At 39.9% G+C, this 21,765-nt stretch overlaps 1 protein-coding gene across 5 annotated transcripts in view; it reads right to left on the reverse strand.

The window, feature by feature from the left end:
* Positions 1–21,765, reverse strand: part of HGF (hepatocyte growth factor) — a 106,063-nt gene that overhangs the window by 53,176 nt on the left and 31,122 nt on the right. For 3 of the 5 annotated variants that reach the window (XR_010910021.1, XM_060778297.2, XM_060778296.2), the window contains exons 2-6: positions 19,095–19,257; positions 17,319–17,431; positions 14,523–14,637; positions 9,984–10,126; positions 5,322–5,442 (exon numbers count right to left, since the gene is read on the reverse strand). Coding sequence is in view for 4 of the 5 variants with exons in the window: in XM_060778297.2 (XP_060634280.2) it covers positions 5,322–5,442; positions 9,984–10,126; positions 14,523–14,637; positions 17,319–17,431; positions 19,095–19,257 (655 nt within the window). In the remaining variant the exon portion in view is untranslated. The remainder of the gene's footprint in view (positions 1–5,321; positions 5,443–9,983; positions 10,127–14,522; positions 14,638–17,318; positions 17,432–19,094; positions 19,258–21,765) is intronic. The other 2 variants (XM_060778300.2, XM_060778298.2) reach the window with 1 other exon arrangement.

Genomic DNA, 21,765 nt, shown 5'->3' on the forward strand with positions numbered 1-21,765 from the left:
TGCTAACATAGTAAGCAAAGTGTAATGGAAACTTCCTTTTAGTGTACATTCAAAAGGTGTGCTGCTAATTGGGGCCAGGTTGCACATCTCAAGCACTGGACCACGAATGAAAGCATTTAAAAGCATGCGCTCTGTAATCTACCTGCATTATTTTATTAGAATACAAAGCATGTGTTTTTGTTTATATTCCCAGGCAATGCAATTTCAAAGATAAATTACTGAGAGCATCTGAAATGCTGGAAACCATTAATCACAGGCTATTAGAACTAAGTCTCTAGTACTGTGATTTCATTTGTGCAAATGAATCTACTTCCAAAAACTCCCTAGCAATCCCAAGCTATCACTACAGGTCATTTGTTGAACTAGGAAATAAATCATTCCGTCGAATGTTTTGAATCAGACAATGCTTCAGAAAGAGTTTAGATAGAACATGTTCTCTAGTGCAAATGAAGGGTGGGCAAAGTGAAAATTTAACAGGCTTGAGACATTAAGGGAAAGCAAAGTAAAACCCAAGAAAAGGGAAAATAATAATTGTACAATACTCATCCTTTATTTTGCTCAGTAACAGGCCTGTAGCAAGGGGGGGGGGGGTGTTAGGGGTTCAACCCCCCCCCCCCGAAATGTTTCAGATTTTTTTAAAAACCTGGTTTACTCATGAATTTTAACTGGTTAACCAAATCCCCATGCTAAGTTTATGAGATGCAAAAAATTAAGAGTCCCTCCAGAACTGCAAGCACTATCTCAGGCAAATATTGACAATTTATTCACACTGTTTGGGACCCGCCTACCTGCGTGACCACATCTCTGTGTACGAACCCACACGATCTCTTTGTTCATCTGGAGAGGCCCTACTCACGATCCCACCTGCATCACAAGTGCAATTGGCGGGGACGAGGGATAGGGCTTTCTCGGTGGTGGCCCCTCGACTCTGGAACTCTCTCCCTAAGGACATCAGGCAAGCCCCAGCCAGGATAACTGCATGCCCATCCCCCTCCAAACACCTACCCTTTTCACCTGGTCATGCCCAGCACTTTAAAATTTTAATTATTACATTTGGCCCTGCCACAGATTTCAATTGCGTCATGGTGTGTTGTTAATGTTATTGCCTTGTTTTTGAGTTATTTTGCTGTATTGTTGTTGTTTTTACTGTTGTATTTGGGCTCGGCCTCTTGTAAGCCACACCGAGTCCTCCGGGAGATGGTAGTGGGGTACAAATAAAGGTTTATTATTATTATTATTACTGTCATTGTGGTGTGTGTGTGTTGAATGCTCTCATTAAGGAGGCCGGACTTGGTGGAGGTGGTTGACAGGGGCGGAGCTGCAGGCTATTAAAGGCTGCTCTGTCCCCTGCTGTGCTCTTTGCTTCAGCATGAGCTAGGAGGCAGGTTTCAACCTCCCCCCCCCCGTTAAATTTTCAACCCCCCTCCCCCCCGAAAATTTCAACCCCTCCCGAAATTCTTTTCTGGCTACGACCCTGCTCAGTAATAACCCCAATTGTAATGGAAAAGAAATTTCCAAAAAATTTTTTAAAAAAGTAATGGATAAAAAGGGAAAAAATTAGACAAAATAGGGGATTGGATAAAGGTTGGAACGAAGAAGGAAATGATTATGGAAGAATTTAGAGAAATAAAACTGACATGGTTCCATTATATACAATTAGAACAATGGTTTAAAAATTGGGGGGGAAATAATAAAAACGGAAGTAAGCTTAACCAATTTGAACAAATAATACAAAATGGAAGGGTTGTAGAGAAGCATGAAAATTTGAAAGGAATAACTAGTAAAATATATAAGATAATAATTGAAATAAAGAAAGGAAAAACAAAAAAATAACATCCTCAAAGAGCTCTGGGAAGAAGAGGATGGGATAAAAATAATAATAAAATATTTTTTTAAAAAAGTTAACAAGACTGAAGTAAGTGAAATTTCTAAAGATCAAAAACATGAATGCATTTTTGTCTTACATGACAATATATCTATCCTAAGCTAGACGAAAAACGCATCTAAACTGCACATATGTCAGTTTACACTACCTTCTTGAGTTCACCCTGAAAACATTTCACACATTTCGCACAGTTATTTAGTTCACCTCTCAAAACAATGATGCTTAGTGTGTCCCAGGCCCGTAGCCAGGATTTTGATTTCGGGGGGGAGGGGGGGGAGCTGAGTTTGATTCGGGGGGAGGGTTGAGTCTGAGTGAAAGAGTCCCTCAAGAGAGGTGAGAAGGCCGGTATACAAAACTTTTAAATAAATAAATAATAAATAAAGAGGGTCTACCCTAGCAAACCTTTTGTATCGTTACCCCAATACCCCCATGCATATGGGATATATTGAGCATGGTGATCAGATCATGATATGAATAAACATAACAGTTTAAATAATGTACCAGTAAGGCCTACTCGCGGACCACCATGAGAATTTCGGGGGGGGGGGGGGCTTGAGGAACTTCAGCTACATGCATGGTGTGTCCCAATGAGAAGAAATAATTAAACCAATCAATGCCCATATAACTCTGCATACCCTAAATTCACAAAAATGTTTTGCTTAAGCCAGTGTTTCCCAACCTGGGGGTCGGGACCCCTGGAGGGGTCGCGAGGGGGTGTCAGAGGGCTCACCAAAGACCACCAGGAAACACAGTATTTTCTGTTGGTCATGGAGGTTTTGTGTGGGAGGTTTGGCCCAATTCAATCGTTAGTAGGGTTCAAAATGCTCTTTGATTGTAGGTGAACTATAAATCCCAGCAACTACAACTCCCAAATGACAAGGTCTATTTTCCCCTAACTCCACCAGTATTTGCATTTGGGCATATTGAAAATTCATGCCAAGTTTGGTCCAGATCCATCATTGATTGAATCCACAGTGCTCTCTGGATGTAGGTGAACTACAACTCCCAAAACTCAAGGTCAGTGCCCACCAAACCCTGTGTGCCAAGTTTGATTCAATTTCATCGTTAGTGGAGATCAGAATGCACTTTGATTTTAGGTGAACTATAAATCCAGCAACTACAACTCCCACAGGACAAAATCAATACTCTCCCCCAATCCCACCAGTATTCAAATTTGGGTGTATTGGGTATTTGTGCCAAATTTGGTCCAGTGTATGAAAATACATCCTGCATATCAGATATTTACATTACTATTCATAACTGCAGCAAAATGACAGTTATGAAGTAGCAACAAAACTAATTTTATGGTTGGGGGTCACCATAACATGAGGAAGTGTATTAAGGGGTCGTGGCATTAGGAAGGTTGAGAACCACTGGCTTAAGCACTAGGTACATGAGTAACTTTCATCTTTTTAGCACTTTACCACACCAGCCTATCGCCTCACCACAATTGCATTGTTTAAGCAAATTGAAACATATTGTTACTGGAAAAATCATCATCATCATCATCATTATTATTAACCCATCCCTCTCTCCCTGAGGTGACTCAGGGCGCCTTCCAAAATAATATAGCAAACATTCAATGTCGGTACAAATATAATAAACAAATTCACAAAAAATAACAGTAAAAGTTGAAAAATATCAAATAAATCATATAGTATAAACCATATCATATAAGACAAAAATGTACAGATTAAATATATATAAAATATAAATCTCCATAATTTAAAATCATCTGTTATCAGCTAAACCTCAATGCAATTGTGCGGTGATGACACTTTATTAATGCAAATTCATGCAATCAGTCTTCCACACAGTCTCACTTCCTACCTATGTTTGCCCTACCCAGAACATACGTGATGTGGACAGAGCTAGGTAAGATTGAACCCCCCTTCCCCACTTCATCTAACCAGGTCTCTGTTATGCAGGCCAGGACTGTGCCCTCATCCAGAATCAAGCCCTGGATTATTACAGGTTTTTTTTTCATTCACAGACCTAGCATTCAACAGCAACACACCAAGCCCAGAGGGACCGCCATCCTAGTTAACCAAATTACCATGCCAGGAGCCTGTTTTAGGAGTCATTTTGGAACTACCAGTACTCTCTCACATTCCCTTGGCTGAATTAACACATTTGATCTCCCTTTCCCACATCTCCGTCTCCCCAATATTGTTCCTTTGGAGGCCCTTTTCAAGTTTAGCTTGTTGTGCAAACAAGGATTAGTGATAAAGCTTCAGTTGAGACAGCCTCTTCCCCATAAGACCTCTTTGAGGAGTGAATTTTCCTTCCAAGGGTAGATTTCTCTCACTTCCTGTTGTCTCACCCCCGTTCTTAACTATGAGTCATTTGTAATTCAGATGTTTGTAACTCAGGGGCTGCCCGAATATTGAACCATCAGAAAGGAAAGGTGTGGTGAAATCTACCTTTAAGGCGAACAGGCCGAAGCCTGAAGGACAGTAGCTGTCATCTTGAAAGACAGGCAGAAGCAGCAGGAGGAGTCAAGCCGACTCCTGATTGGGGAGAGCAATTAGGGGAGGAGTCGGTTGAGAGAGGGAAAGAGGCTGTCAGTTTTGACAGGAGAAAGAAGTGTCTTGACATCAGACACAGAAGAATAGGATTTTAGGAGAGGAAGCTAAAGTGGGAGTCTGACAGGGAAAGAAAGCTTGGAAGTGAGCCTTAAGGTTAGGGAATAAGGATGAGACAAAGGCTAGGGTTTTACTGTGTTGAGAGGACCAGTAAAAGAGAGTTTTGTCTTCTTAAACTTAGGAGAAGTTTAAGATATCTTATTGCCCTGTGTATGAGACAGAGAGGAGTCTGTTCTCTAAGAGATACTGTTTCTATGAATAGAACAGTGTGTTTAAGGAAACTCACAGTTTTAAAAGCTTTATGATCAGTAGAACTAACTGTTTAATCCAACTAAGTCTCTGCAACTGAATTAAGTTTCTGTACCGCTCATCCTATGAGTAGATGTTTGTTTAAAGATCAATAAACCTCTTCTAGTTCACTTTTAACTGGTGTATGCCTCATTCTGTCAATCTCCTCAGAACTAAGTCAAGTCTGTCAAACACTTTTAAAGTCCAGTCAGCCAGTTAAGAAGCAATAGAAGAACCCAGGGCAAACACACCTTACCTACAACACATTCACACCTTTGGTTCCTCAGACCAATAAAGCTGAGGTGGCGGCGGCTAATACTACCAATAACATTGGTCATTGATATATTTAACCTATGGTCAGCAGCTAATTTTTATTACAAAAGGCATCACTATCTCTGCCAGTCCAAAATTTGGATATTGGAGTATTTTGGATTTCATAATTCTGGATAAGGGATATTCAGTTTGTACCATAATTCAGTTATATGGAGAAAAACATAGAGTACTGTCCTGTTTCACATGCTATACTTTCCTTAAAATATACAATAAGATAATAAGCATTTTACTTCTCTGGACGAAATGGGTGCCTATGTGGTCTTTGAAGGTCCCAGCGCTGACATTCTTTGCCAGTTTCTGTGTGGTCCATTAGGCCTCTATAGCTTTCCCCATTGCATGTCATGCATTCAGCTGAAAATGCAGAAGAACAATATTTTATTCAAACACTGCAGGTAAAGATACTTGAGAGCCAACTGTTTCCATGTTCTTCCAAGAAATCAAGACTAGATTTGCCACAACATTATTTATTTCATGCATTTCTACCCCGCCCTCCAGTGAGTGGGTGCATTGGGCTGCCTCTATATTGGACCTTTTCCATCAACATCCCCTCTGGCATCACTGCTGCAGTGTTCAAACCAGACAGGCAGTTGGGGCCTCCTCCACCATCGCCCCCTTGGCTGTTGTGTTACAACACTGGCTTGTTCAACCACCATTGTCATTGCAGCCCTTGGAGGAGATGCTGTGGCTTAGTATAGTTCAGTGTTTGAACTTTTATTAACATGTCACCCCCTTGCTCCCCCCCCCCTCCCCCAGACCAAATGGACTGGTCTGGGTTAAATAGACTGGAGCAACTGGATGCCTTTTGGGAATCTTTCATCAGCCCATTGGGCATTCCTTAAGTGCAATTGGGTGTGGGGTGGATTGGACTAATTTTAGGTGGGGGTGGGCGGTATGTGACAATGTTTTGAGGGTGCTGAGTTGTTATTTAGAATCATAGAATCAAAGAGTTGGAAGAGACCTCATGGGCCATCCAGTCCAACCCCCTGCCAAGAAGCAGGAATATTGCATTCAAATCACCCCTGACAAATGGCCATCCAGCCTCTGCTTAAAAGCTTCCAAAGAAGGAGCCTCCACCACACTCCGGGGCAGAGAGTTCCACTGCTGAACGGCTCTCACAGTCAGGAAGTTTTTCCTCATGTTCAGATGGAATCTCCTCTCTTGTAGTTTGAAGCCATTGTTCCGCGTCCTAGTCTCCAAGGAAGCAGAAAATAAGCTTGCTCCCTCCTCCCGGTGGCTTCCTCTCACATATTTATACATGGCTATCATATCTCCTCTCAGCCTTCTCTTCTTCAGGCTAAACATGCCCAGCTCCTTAAGCCGCTCCTCATAGGGCTTCTTCTCCAGACCCTTGATCATTTTAGTCACCCTCCCCTGGACACATTCCAGCTTGTCAATATCTCTCTTGAATTGTGGTGCCCAGAATTGGACACAATATTCCAGATGTGGTCTAGCCAAAGCGGAATAGAGGGGTAGCATTACTTCCCTAGATCTAGACACTATGCTCCTATTGATGCAGGCCAAAATCCCATTGGCTTTTTTTGCCGCCACATCACATTGTTGGCTCATGTTTAACTTGTTGTCCACGAGGACTCCAAGATCTTTTTCACACGTACTGCTCTCGAGCCAGGCGTCACCCATTCTGTATCTTTGCATTTCATTTTTTCTTGCATTTGTCACTGTTGAAATTCATTTTGTTAGTTTTGGCCCATCTCTCTAATCTGTCAAGATCGTTTTGAATCCTGCTCCTTTCCTCTGGACTATTGGCTATCCCTCCCAATTTGGTGTCGTCTGCAAACTTGATGATCATGCCTTCTAGCCCTTCATCTAAGTCATTATTAAAGATTTATAAGGGTTTTGGCTGTTTAAGCCACTGGACTGTATGCAATGTAATTTTGATATGTTTGAAATGTTTTAATATGTTTTAATCATTTGAAAGATTATTTTAATTTATATATTTGTGTTTCTTACAGTTTTATAATATTGTGTTCTATTGATATTGTTGTTATCTGAATTTGGCATTGAATTGTTGCCATAGTTTGTAAGCCGCCCTGAGTCCCCTTCGGGGTGAGAAGGGCGGGGTATAAGTACAGTAAATAAATAAATAATAAATAATTCTACACAATATTTCTTTAAGGATGTTATCCTTAAACATGAGAAGGGGAAAAGCACAGGAAAGTGAGGGAAAGCGTGTTGAAGAGTGGGGACCTGGATTACCCTGGCAAGGTTCATCTTTGGAGGTGGCCAGCCATCCCACAACATTTCCCCATTTTCTTCCTGCTTTTCTCCACTTCCCTGCACTTTCTCCTTACCGTGCTCACACACTGGCAAGATGGATGCCCATAGAGTCGGGCATGACTGAACTTAATGTCAGGGGAAAACCTTCTCAGTGGTGGCCCCTCGGCTATGGAATGCCCTACCGGCAGACATCAGACAGGCACCTTCGCTGCTGACGTTTCGGAGAACGGTTAAGACCTGGCTTTATGAACAAGCGTTTGGTTAAGCAGTGCAACCAATCATAGGAAGACGGTAAATGGAACATAGGAATGGCACAAGGATTATGAGAACGGATCTGATTTCAACTGAGGCGTTATGTCTGTTTTGTTGATCTGTCTTGTTGTGGATTGATGCTGTTGATCCTGTTTGTTGCATTGTTATGTTTTAATTGCACTGACACTGTTTGATAATTGTACCATGTAAACCGCATTGAGTCGCCTGTTAAGGGCTGAAAAATGCGGTATAGAAATAAAGCAAATAAATAAATAATAAATAAATAAATTTTTCCTTTAACCTCCCATAGGCAGACACTGGAAGTGGCTGTGCATCATGGAATGGCCTCTGTGGGACTTCATTTTGCCAGTGTTTGAAGATGGTAAGAAAACGGGGGACAGTTAAGAAGGGATAACATCATATAACAGCTTTATATATCAGTACTTGATGTTCACTGCAATTGTTGATTGGTGTCATGCACATGTTAATTCCCAATGTCTGTGCCTTTCCTTTCTTACAGAAGGAATAGCAAGAGGGAGAGATGTCAAGACAAAGAAGAAAGAAAGACACAGAGGTAAAAGGAAGTAATGCTACCCCTCTATTTTGCCTTGGTTAGACCACATCTGGAATATTGTGTCCAATTCTGAGCACCAAAATTCAAGAGAGATATTGACAAGCTGGAATGTGTCCAGAGGAGGGCAACTAAAATGATCAAGGGTCTGGAGAACAAGCCCTATGAGGAGCGGCTTAGGGAACTGGGCATGTTTAGCCTGAAGAAGAGAAGGCTGAGAGGAGATATGATAGCCATGTATAAATATGTGAGAGGAAGCCACAGGGAGGAGGGAGCAAGCTTGTTTTCTGCTTCCTTGGAGACTAGGACGCGGAACAATGGCTTCAAACTACAAGAGAGGAGATTCCATCTGAACATGAGGAAGAACTTCCTGACTGTGAGAGCCGTTCAGCAGTGGAACTCTCTGCCCCGGAGTGTGGTGGAGGCTCCTTCTTTGGAAGCTTTTAAGCAGAGGCTGGATGGCCATTTGTCAGGGGTGATTTGAATGCAATATTCCTGCTTCTTGGCAGGGGGTTGGACTGGATGGCCCATGAGGTCTCTTCCAACTCTTTGATTCTATGATTCTATAATTCTATGAGGTGTCTGGAGCAACAATACTTGTATAAAAATGCAAGAGTGGTATTGAAGTGTTTAACTGTCATCAGAACAGCATGGGAATTCATAATGGCTAATGTGAGACAAAGTTTTTGAGTGTATTGTCGAAGGCTTTCATGGCTGGAATCACTAGGTTCTTGTGGGTTTTTTCGGGCTATAGAGCCATGTTCTAGAGGCATTTCTCCTGACGTTTCGCCTGCATCTATGGCAAGCATCCTCAGAGGTAGTGAGGTCTGTTGGAATTAGGACAATGGGTTTATATATCTGTGGAATGGCTGGGGTGGGGCAAGGAGCTCTTCCCTCCACCTCAGACATCAGAAGAGCTGCAAGACCAAGAACAAACCATGAGAGTAAAGATGAAGATCCACCCAGAGGAAAAGTGTTCCTGCCATACATCAAGGGAACCACTGACCACATAGGGAAGCTGATGAGGAAACACAACATACAAACAATCTACAAACCCACCAAGAAAATCCAACAAATGCTACGTTCAGCAAAGGACAAGAGGGATCCTCTCACCTCTGCAGGAGTCTACCGTGTACCATGCAGCTGTGGACAAGTCTACATAGGGACCACCAAACGCAGCATTGCCCAAACACGAATCAAGGAACATGAAAGGCACTGCAGACTACTCCAACCAGAGAAGTCAGCCATAGCAGAGCACCTGATGAACCAGCCTGGACACAGCATATTATTTGAGAACACAGAAATGCTGGACCACACCAACAGCCACCATGTCAGACTACACAGAGAAGCCATTGAAATCCACAAGCATGTGGACAATTTCAACAGAAAGGAAGAGACCATGAAAATGAACAAAATCTGGCTACCAGTATTAAAAAACTCTAAAATTACAACAGCAAAACAACAGAGAGGAAACAACCAGGCACAGATTAACACCTCCCAGCAAGAGATTTTCCCAGGCTCAGGCAGGCCTTCAAATGCTAATGAAGGTGATCAGCTGAAACATTCACACCTAACTGCAGCAGGGAAGAGCTCCTTGCCCCACTCCAGCCATTCCACAGATATATAAACCCATTGTCCTAATTCTAACAGACCTCACTACCTCTGAGGATGCTTGCCATAGATGCAGGCGAAACGTCAGGAGAAATGCCTCTAGAACATGGCTCTATAGCCCGAAAAAACCCACAAGAACCTAAAGTTTTTGAGCTTTAATACTTCAGACAATTTGTTTTATTCACATAACTTAAACCACTAATAGTCAAATCTTGGGTGTTACCTTCAGAACAAAGGGGTATGTCACAGACTTCATAGCGTTTTTCTGGATTGCTTGTAAAACACCAGGGCCCATCTTCTTCCCCTTTTGGGTTCCGGCAGAAGTTTCCTCGAAGATCTTTACCTCGATAGCTCGAAGGCAAAAAGCTAGTTTTAAAATGACAATCATTACAGTATAAGAGCATGCAAACTTTGTGGTGAACCGTTGCATCTTCTTGAATAAGTTATCTGACATCTCCTTCTTAAAATAGTGCAATGTATTCTTCTCCTTTTTAACACTATCTCCCTGTCTGCTTCCAGGTGAAAATAGCATTCTAAAATGATGTAATGTCAGAGCAGAAAGGAAAAATATAAAATTTGAAGAAGGAAAAAATTAAAACCGGGGATCTAGAGTTGTATTTGCTACATCCAATTATGTATTTCTCTGCAGTTTTCAAATTCTATCACCTTATATTCAATTACCTAGCAAATGAAGCATGACATGCCTTAGCTCATATTATCTGAATGGGAACATATACTAGTAATCTGGCAACATCAAAGAAAAGATACTATGGCCATTAATTAGTTGTAGTCACATAGTTTCACTTCAAAGTAATGCGTAATAATAATCTTCGCCACAAATTAACTCCTTTTTATTAATCATGGAATCACAATATTATTTGGAAATGTGATAGTGAAAATATATCCAGATTTCAAAACTAAGAATTCATCTTCCAGTCAACACTTCCATTCCAAATAGGCAACTGCCTCTCGTCTTGACTTATTATTAAACTCAATTCATTTGTATATTAACTATCTTTGATTAGTGCATAGTATAGTCCATTAAACAAAGTGCACATGTGTCAAACTCAAGGCCTGCAGACCAGATTCAACCTGCCAAGTCATTTTATGTGGTCATCCAGATGCTGGAATAAAACTTCTGCATTCCTCATTCTCAGACATCATGATTAGAGCTGATGGGAGTTGTGATACAATAATATGTGGAAGGATGCAGCAGTCTGTTCTGTCTAATCAGAATAGTGGGGTTTGAATTTAGAAAGAAGACTTGTGGCATGGTGTCTGACTTTAACTTTTCTCTAACCTTCAAGCCACAAGCACTGTTGTGCTGCAATTCAATGGTGGATAATAGGCCTGGGTAACAACGGAAAATTTTGTTTCTAAAATCGATTCGTTTTTTGGGTGGTTTTGCGTTTCGTTATTTAAAATAATTACAAAATTTTCCTTAAAAAAAGTTCGATATTTACAAAATTTCGTAAATGGTAAAAAAATTACAAAACAATAACGAAACAATAACGAATCGATTCGTTAATGGAGGCCGCGATCGCGCAATACGCTAAAAAAACTTCTGAAGCTTCCCTCTCCCTCTGTTGTTGACTGTTGGTGTGATATTATAATTTTTTTTTACTAATTAAACAAAAAACAACTATAAAACTTGCCCCAGACATGCGGAAATAATAACGAAACGACCTCAAACCAATAACGAAACGAATACATAACAAAATACGAAGCATTTACAAAACGTATTTAAAAATTCGTTTCGTTTTTAAGTTGCTCCAGAATGGTTCGTTATCGCTTCGTTATTAAAAAATTAACGAATTTTTAACGAATTACGAATTAACGAAACGAAACCGCCCAGCCCTAGTGGATAATAAAAATGATGGGAGTTGTTCAATAACATCTGGGGCCAAACTGGATAAAAAATAAAGAGCACTCAACTCTATGAAAAAAGTATACTTGGTCCTCTGTATCTACAGATTCTCCACCCATAAATTCAGTGGCCTATTGATGTGGAAAATGAGTCTGACATTCCTGTTATATTTGTGTGTGTGTGTGTGTGTGTCAGGAGCAACTTGAGAAACTGCAAGTTGCTTCTGGTGTGAGAGAATTGACTGCTTGCAAGAACGTTGCCCAGGATTTTTATGTTTTACCATCCTTGTGGGAGGCTTCTCTCATATCACCATGTGGGAGCTGGAGCTAACAGAGGGAACTCAAGCCGCTCTCCCTGGATTTGAACCACAGAACTATTGGTCAGCAGTCCTGCCGACACAAGAGTTTAACCCATTGTGCCACCAGGGGTTCCCTGTTACGGTATATGGTATGGAATAACACCATTTCCTTTTTTTTTTTTTTTTGTCTTTCACCAACAAAGAAAATGAATATTCTCCCATTCATTCTAATTAGTGAAGCGGTTAAATGCTCCTCCGTATACTGCAAACCCCAGAATTCTGCAGGAGGTAGAAACCAGATTTTAAGTGGATTTCTTCTCTAGTGTGATGAAGCAGTAAGTCTATCATATCTTACTCATTTCCCTTTCCATGTGATCATCATGTAATTTCATAACCTCTTAGCTAAGGACAGCTTTAGGCAAGCATTTATGATGGAGAATTACATGTCTAGCAATGGTACGCCCTTGTGTATTAGAGTATTATGGAAATTCCCTCCCCCATCTATTTCATTTGAAAATTGTAAGCTTGGGAAAGATAAGCATTAAATACAAACCAGCAACATTCAAATCAGGATGCCCTAAATATTTTAGCATCTTATAATATAGTGATCATCAGAAATAAACAACACAAGTATCTACAGCCAATTTTTTGCGCAAAATTACTGCAGAGCAGATCCATGGAATCAAGAGATATATGTAGTAGGCCTGGGCGGTTTCGTTCGTTAATTTTGTAATTCGTTAAATATTCGTTATTTTTAACAATTACAAAATGATTACAAAACTTATTTTCAAACCCGGAAGTGTTTTTAAATATCGAAACGGCATCCTCCATCTTTTTTACAAGCTTCCGCCCGTTTCAGAAATGACGTTTTAGGGATGGAGGATGCTGGGTGCGCCGGGAGCCAATCCGGCGCTCCCAAGCACCGTGGCTCATTGTGATTGGGCGGGCTGCCCTTTAAAAGCGGCTCCACATGGCCGCATTACTCATTGCGAAGGCGAGGAGATGGGAGGTGCGGGAGGGAGGCTTGGCTTGCTTGCATTCATTCATTGCTTGCATTCATTCATTCATTCACATTCATTGTTGGGAGAGCGAGGGCGGTTTAAGGATCTGGGCTGGGAGCAGTGGGGAGGCTTTGCCCTGTTTTCGCCCCACAACAGGGCAGGGCAAGCATTTTGTAAATTTTCCATTTTTAAATATTTCTGATAAATATTTCTTTTATTCTTAAAAAAATTCAAAAAATATTCTAAAAAAAGAAAAAAACTTGTGTGCCTGTTTGTGTGTTTGTCCCTGTCCTGTGGCTGTGTTCGCTCCACAACAGGGCAAGCATTTTGTTAATTTTCCATTTTTAAATATTTCTGATAAATATTTCTTTTATTCTTAAAAAAATTCAAAAAATATTCTAAAAAAAGAAAAAAAAGTGATTTGCGCATGCGCGGGGGGTCCGCCATCTTAACGAATCGATTCATTAATAATAACGAAATTTTGTAAATACCGAACTTTTTTAAAGGAAAATTTTGTAATTCTTTTAAATAACAAAACGCAAAAAAACCCCAAAAACGAATCGATTTTAGAAACAAATTTTTGTGTTGTTACCCAGGCCTAATATGTAGCTGTTGGCTTAGCATGTTTTAAATTAACAACCATGATGTTGTCAAAGAATTTAAATAAACCAATGAGTTGTAAGGGAGATGTTTGACATGCTCCTTAAGATTTTTTTCTGTCTCATATATGGAAATATTGAAAATGAAAAAGTGCCAAATATTTCAATTATTTCAAATATTTAGTGCATCCCATTTTCACAGATCACTCAGCAAAATTGTATCAACTTGGATAGACAAGATAGGGATGAGTCCGTTGGCTTATTATACTATAGCATGATTATTCCATTTTATTTGGCATGGCAACATTTTATTGGAATCCTGGAATTTGTAATTTGAGAAACAGCATTTAGAGAGCTCAAGTAATTTAATAACTACAAACCCCAGAATGCGACAGGATGTTGCCATTGTGGTTAAAGTGGATTAATAGCACTATTACAGTGTATTGTGAAAAGTAGGTTCTTGTGGGTTTTTTCAGGCTATATGGCCATGTTCTAGAGGCATTTCTCCTGACGTTTCGCCTGCATCTATGGCAAGCATCCTCAGACCTCACTACCTCTGAGGATGCTTGCCATAGATGCAGGCGAAACGTCAGGAGAAATGCCTCTAGAACATGGCCATATAGCCCGAAAAAACGCACAAGAACCTAGTGATTCCAGCCATGAAAGCCTTCGACAATATATTGTGAAAAGACCCTGGATGCCCTTAATCTCTTTACATATGTCACCTCCTGAGAATCATATCACTTTTTAAAGATTATACATGAATCAGTCTAGGTATACTAAAATAAAGTGTGAATACAAAATATATTTGAAAATATGTACATTATGCAATTAAACCCATCAGGTATTCCAGGCTGACTGGTTTCCAATTCAGTAGCAAATCTGGATGTGCTGCACTACAGTAAGTGCAATGTTAATCTGTTCACTTGCTTAACAAACACACATTTAAAGGCAAAAACTGTGAAAGACTGGACTCCTGTGATCCCATCAAACTTACTTATGCTCATGAGGGATTGTGGAATTCCATGCTTGGCACCGGATTCCACTTTTGGTGACTGATAGAGTTCCTTTATAATTTGCTCCTTTGCCAACAATACAATTTCTGACATAATCTGTCAAAGATAAATGATGAAAACAAAACAGATGGAGGTTTTGGCAGTGAAAGTAAATGTATTGAAATTTTGTGCATGATATTCAGGATTACAATTTAATTAAGCTCATGCCACAAAAAAGTCAAACCCAACAAACCTGCTTCATGCATTTTCAAATCAGAACAATCCAGTATGTACAAAAACTCTCTTTTTCATATTTTTTATTGTTTTATAGTGTGTATAAGAAATAAAACTGACGATCAAAAAAAGGAAGAAAAGAAAAAATATGCAAAAGAGTAAGCAGGTTTACAAAATGATATACAGTCAGTGCTCGATGAAAATATGAAAAATCAGAAATGGCTGTACAGTTAATTATACCTTAACATTTCTTATCCCTCTATCCCCACACCTGTGAACCCAACCCCCAAGACGTCCAACTCTCCCAAAAAAGGATCACACAACTAACTAGCAACTACCCATATGTCTTCTTTCACTAAATCCGCTTTATGGCAGTCTTCAAATCTACCTTTGTCTTCTTTTCCAGATACCCAAGTGCCAGCCTCCATTTGTTTGCAAATTCTTCATTATTTCCTCCTCTGTTGCTATTTGTCAACTTGGCCATTTGGATATAATCTACTACATTTATCTCTCCAATCTTTAATAATTAACTTTATTTCCCCCTTCCACGTTTTAGCTATTACTAGTCTTGCAACAACAAAACAATGTTGACAAATTTCTTCATCTCCTGCACCAATACACCTTCTGAACAGGCCTAATAAACATATTTCCAGGTTTTTCTTGACCTTTTGTTAATCATATTGTTTGTTTGTTTCACCGCTTTTTTCCAGAATTCTTGAACTATATTACAAGTCCACCTTATGGGGAAAAATGATTCCTTCACCTCCTTAAAAAAAGGTAGTCCCCTGACATTAAGTCCAGTCATGTCTGACTCTGGGATGTGGTGCTCATCTCCATTTCTAAGCCGAAGAGCCAGCGCTGTCCGTAGACACCTCCAAGGTCATGTGGCCGGCATGACTGCATGGAGCGCCGTTACCTTCCCGCCGGAGCGGTACCTATTGATCTACTCACATTTGCATGTTTTCGAACTGCTAGGTTGGCAGATGCTAGGGCTGACAGTAGAAGCTCACGCTGCTCCTCGGAATCGAACCTGCGACCTTTCGATCAACAAGCTCAGCAGCTCAGTGCTTTAACCCACTGCGCCACCGGGGGCTCCCACCTTACATCTCCAGAAAATCCCTTGTCCTGTTTTTTTTTTTCTATTTTGACCAATAACTATGGAGTTATGTAAGTTCTAAAAACATTTTTAACATATTTTCTTTAATTGAACTGGCCACTGAAAATTTAAACCCCCTTTTCCAAAGTTGTTCCCAATCTTCCAAATCAATATTCTACCTAAATCTTTGGACCATGTTATCATAACAGCTTTTATCTGGTTGTCTATTAAGATGCATTCTAAAATATATTTATTTTAGGCCTTTGTTGCCATTCTCGAAAATACATTCTAACTCCAATTTTTTAGAAGCAAATCCTACCTTTGCGTCCTTCCTAAATCTGTCATGCAGTTGGAAGAAGCTGAACCAGTATTTTATCCCCGATTCTTCTCTACCTTTAAATGTCCATTGTTCTTTCTCTTTGACCAAATATTCCATATATATTCTAGATTCAGTAATTGTAGCCGATCACTGAACTGCTTCCAGTGGGCAATTTTTGGCTCTATCCCTTTCTTGTACCTTTTCCACATTGCTAAAAGGCTGGTTCTGAACATGATTTGACTGTGATAATAAACATTGTCCAGATCTCTGTGCACTCTTTGAATGTTGCTTCAGAAACAGTAGTGTATTTTCAAATGTCAAAAAGAGATACCAACAAATCAATTCCTGGATTTATTATTCAGAATAAACGATAACAGCAAACACTAATACACCTTCTGATGGTTCACTTTTATTTCTGTGTATCTTTGGACCAGGATTGCCAGGTGCCCCCTGAAAAAAATGGAAATCTGTGAGGGGGGGGGGGCAACTCCCCAACTTTAACTATATTCTATCTCTTGAACCTTTCCTAGGGACAAACAAAAATGTTCTGTTTGGTTTTCATGTCATCCAGCAAAAATGAATGAATGAATGAAAAACTGACATATGATGTGAGAGTAAAGAAACGAGAAATAAAAGATAATTTGTTTGGGGCAACTTGTATCTATTTATTAGGTATATGTGAAAAAATAACAACACATTCAAACCACCCTCAGATCAAGTGATATTTTTGTTAAATTACTATGGAAAGATGTATTTATTAATAAGAAAATAGATAATCATTTAGAGAATAGTTTACTAGAGGATTGACAGGGAAGTAAAAGTGTCTGTGCTTTAGGGAGAGGCGGGAGGGTGGATGAGATGCGTAATGAAGAATTGTACATAATGATTTGAAACTGTACTGTCATGTTTTTCTAATGTGCAAACAATTATTTTGCAAAAATTAAAAAACGTTATTCTCCTACAGAAATTCTCAGGTATTTCTGTAAGAACTAAACAGTTTAGAGGTGATCTTTTGAGATGTGCATGTTCTAAAGCATCAGAAGTTTTCTACGAGGGGGTTAAATCACAATGGCCAATGGGATTTCATAATAACTGTGTCAAATTAGGTATCTTGTCTAGAGTGTTATATTTGAAAGAAAAGCAACTTACCTTTCTTTTCATAAAGATCAAATGTGTTATTATGCCTCCTTACAATTCCACTGTCAAGACTAGTGAAAGACAACCAACGACAACGTTTGGTAGGTTTATCAAAGACAAAAGCCCTGTGCAGAAAGCAAGACAAATGTGTATCAAAGCTCTGTTTAGATTGAAGTGTAGAGCGGGACTGAGATCATTTTTAATCAATTTTATTTGCTACCCATCTCCTCACAGCTTTAGGTGGGTCACAACACAGTGAAAACACATCACCATAAAATACATACAACAAAATACATATATTTAAACACATTACTATAAAAATGCATATATTAAAATACATGGTACACAGCTTAAAATACAATAGTAATAGGATGTTAACTTAAAATTCATGGTTGAAAATTGACTGGGTAGGACACTTAATTATGTGTCTTAGAGGCATTCGTTTATTTTTCCTTCCAACTGGAACTCCTAACAATTACAATAAATGGAACTCCTAACAATCTGCATTCAAAGCTACATTGGAATAATTGTGATGCGATTTCAGACATGTGAATTTCTAGGTCTGCGGCCAGTGACTCCAGTGACCTAGATTGTCTTGAATCTGACGCTCATACATGCAAGACGGATTTCATTCCTAGGTGGTGCCATATCTCCTAGACTGGGCACGTATGACACGGCTGCATCATAATCAGTATTAGAGTGTTGCCATTTGCAGAATTTGTAGAATAAAAAACCATCAGTGGCTCCATATATTCAGATAGAAAAATAAAAACCTTATATCCCAGTTTGCAGCCTCTCTGCATCATTCTTCCTTCTCCAGTTGTGTTTGATGCCATAGAGCATTGGAAACGTGTGCCATAGGGCTTCAATACAAGCCAGGGAAATAATCTGGATGCAATCCAGAGTGAAAGGAAGCCTTTTCTGTTCCACAACAAAAATGAGGACATCTCCTGCTATAGGCATATTGATTGGACAAATATGAAAGAACACACAGCCATCACAACATTCATCATAGAAAACCCAACTAAATAAGTTAACAAAATATATGTATACATTGCATTGATTTGGAAAGATGTCTGAAATAATTTGTTACTTGGAAACTCTGTACATCAGTTTGGCTTCGAATGTTTGCTCCAGTGCAATATTTGCCAAATCGCTGTCCGCCAACACCAATTTATTTATTTATTTAATTTATTTACTCTATTTGTATGGCTTTCTCAGCCAATTGGCAACTCAAGGCAGTTTCCAACAAAACAGTACACATAATATCATAAAACAAGTTAAAATTAGAATAGAATTTCTGTATTCATGTAGTACATAGAGAGATGCCTCTGTATCTGCCAGCAATTGAAAGTGCAACCTCGTTTGATTGTATTTTTATATCCTTTATTCCAAGCCGATTTTCCTTGGTGTCAATTGCCAAAATATAGTAGACACAGATAAAAGCCATAAAATAACAACAAGAGGATTAAATCACATCTATACACTATCTGTTTATAGGTTCTCTATCTCTCTCTCACACACACACAAACACACACGCACATGCACACATATGCACACAAGATCAGCAGTACTTGAATTCATGCTGTTCCTTCATCACAAGGCCTTAAGTCATCCGAACTGCATTCAATAAAATCCATGTCCTCAGCTAAGTCACCCCACCAACCCTGCTCAAGTGCTCTTCTAAAAAGGATTTATTCTTTATGAAGGCTTGTCAGGTAAATCTCATGTTACTTAGATTAGCACAGTACTTTGGCAATACTAAACGCACATGAAAACACTGCTTACTTGCAGGCAAATGGAAGACCTTTGCTTCTGTTGCATCTCTTGGCACACTGCTCTGTCGAGTTTAGCAGCTTAGTTTTCACTTTCAGCACCTTGTCTGTCCCCACTAGTAAGGTATCGGATGTTTTTCTGTAATCATGAAGGGCATTTCTTTTCCCTTTGCTCTCTGCAGAAGGAATAAACACACAAATATTTGCATTAGTCATTGAGGAAGAAGAACTCAGGTCCCATCAACACTGCCACACAACGTCCAAAAAGATTGAGTAGCCTTTAGGGGACTGCATACTAATGGTTGCATAAAATTAGCATACATTCAGCAGTTCAGATTATTGATGTGTGTATGAACCTTCAAACCAGGCACAGCAAAACCCTGGATTAAATAGCCTATTCATATCCACTATCTATACACATCAGCTGGTTCTGAGAGCAACATCATTAAGGTTGGTATCACCCTCTGCCATAATTCATAATGTCACATCTGTAGACCCTCCTGTAACACACAGAACCCGGCTCCTTCCTCTAAAATATAATCTATAGCACCTGGTATTCACATTGACAGCCTTCCATCCAAGTACTTATCAGGGCTAACCTTGCTTAACTTCCAAGGTGATGCCTTGATGTCATCTCTTGTGACAGGGTTACCCAGCATGATCCATGCTACCTGCAGCCTCCTATGGCCTCATCAAACAAAGTCTTCTCTGTCATCTCCCCATTTCTCTTCTACTGAAATGGAATCCCGAAGAGGCCATCACATGATGAAAGGCAACTTCTGGCAGTGTAGAGAAACAGATCCCAGAGGGCCTTTTGAGGAGTTGGGTATTATCCAACTCCAAATGGCACAAGTTGGGGAAAAGTTGGACCTCTATGAGGAAAAGATAGCAGAAGATGCCTTAATGGGAGGGAACAGAGTAAGATGGTTTCCTCAATTGTCCCTCGCTGCCCTCTGCTTTCACTCCACTCATGGGACCAGAGGGGAGACCCTTCACACCTTTCCTGGCCCTGGATGATTCAGAGGGCAGGAAAGAGAGCAGAAAATCCTACAGATACACAATGATGTATTCTGGCCCCTGAAATAATATTACATCATGTGAGACTAGGAGCTGTGCCACGTTTGTTTTAAAGGAAGTTCCAAGTGTTTCTTGTTTATTCTTTCTCAATTCTGGAAAAAGTTACTTTCTTTGGATGACAACTTCCTGGATCCTCTTGTCAACATGACTAATTCCATTTTTTTTCTGAATTTAGGAACACAGGAAAAATAACATTGAATGAATAATACATCTCTCATAACCTTTTCTCACATTTCTTCAAAAACTAAACAGAAAAATCACATAACATACATACAAAGACACCAAACACTTAAAAAAAACAAGGGTTGAAAGCTGGGTTTGGAAAAATTGTGGAACTTTATAAAATTGTTCAGTTATTTAATTTTAAGCAAATGACGAGTGCTTCCTAAAACCGACATCCAAAGTGGCTAACAGTGACATCAGTTGAAAACAACAACTTTCCAACAAACAATTTTAAATACTGGTGGGCAGGCCCGTAGCCAGGATTTCAATTCCGGGGGGAGGGGGGGCTGAGTTTGTTTTGGGGGAGGGGGGCTGAGTCTAAGTGAAAGAGGGTCTACCCTAGCAAACCTTTTGTATCGTTACCCCAATACTCCCATGCATCATGATATCATGATCATGAGATCATGATATGAATAAACATAACACTTTAAATAATGCACCAGTAAGGCCTTTTCGCGAACCACCATGAGAATTTCTCGGGGGGGGGGGGGCTGAAGCCCCTCAAGTCCCCCCCCCCCCGGCTACATGCCTGCTGGTGGGGTTTGAGGGTGATGACAAAGTATGATAGGAACTGTAGTTTACTCACATCCTCATGCATTTTCTAATGGGACCATTCATAAACTCCAAAATCAAACAAAGAGTATTTCTAATGTTTATAATTACAGAATTCCTAATCCGGGCAACACCATTTCATAGAATCATAGAATCAAAGAGTTGGAAGAGACCTCATGGGCCATCCAATCCAACCCCCCTGCCAAAGTGCCAAGAAGCAAGAATTTTGCATTTATATCACCCTTGACAGATGGTCATCCAGCCTCTGTTTAAAAGCTTCCAAAGAAGGAGCCTCCACCACACTCCGGGGCAGAGAGTTCCACTGCTGAATGGCTCTCACAGTCAGGAAGTTCTTCCCCATGTTCAGGTGGAATCTCCTTTCTTGTAGTTTGAAGCCATTGTTTCGCATCCTAGTCTCCAGGGAAGCAGAATACAAGCTTGCTCCCTCCTCCCTGTGGCTTCCTCTCACATATTTATACATGGCTATCATATCTCCTCTCAGCCTTCTCTTCTTCAGGCTAAACATGCCCAGCTCCTTAAGCCGCTCCTCATAGGGCTTGTTCTCCAGACCCTTGATCATTTTAGTCGCCCTCCTCTGGACACATTCCAGCTTGTCAATATCTCTCTTGAATTGTCCCAAAACCAAAACTTAATTTAACTAAGCTAGTACATAAATAAATAAAAACATCAGCATCTTGCATTCCAAAGCACTACCTCAATAACAACAACCCATCCTACATGCCAACAGGCTATTGAAATAAATAGACGTTTTAATTGAGTTTGTGTGTGCAGAGACCAAATTCACATCCATTCAGATCCATTCAGAAAGAAGT

This window comes from Anolis sagrei, chromosome 5 (assembly GCF_037176765.1).
Source record: "Anolis sagrei isolate rAnoSag1 chromosome 5, rAnoSag1.mat, whole genome shotgun sequence".
In the NCBI taxonomy this organism is placed as follows: Eukaryota; Metazoa; Chordata; class Lepidosauria; order Squamata; family Dactyloidae; genus Anolis; species Anolis sagrei.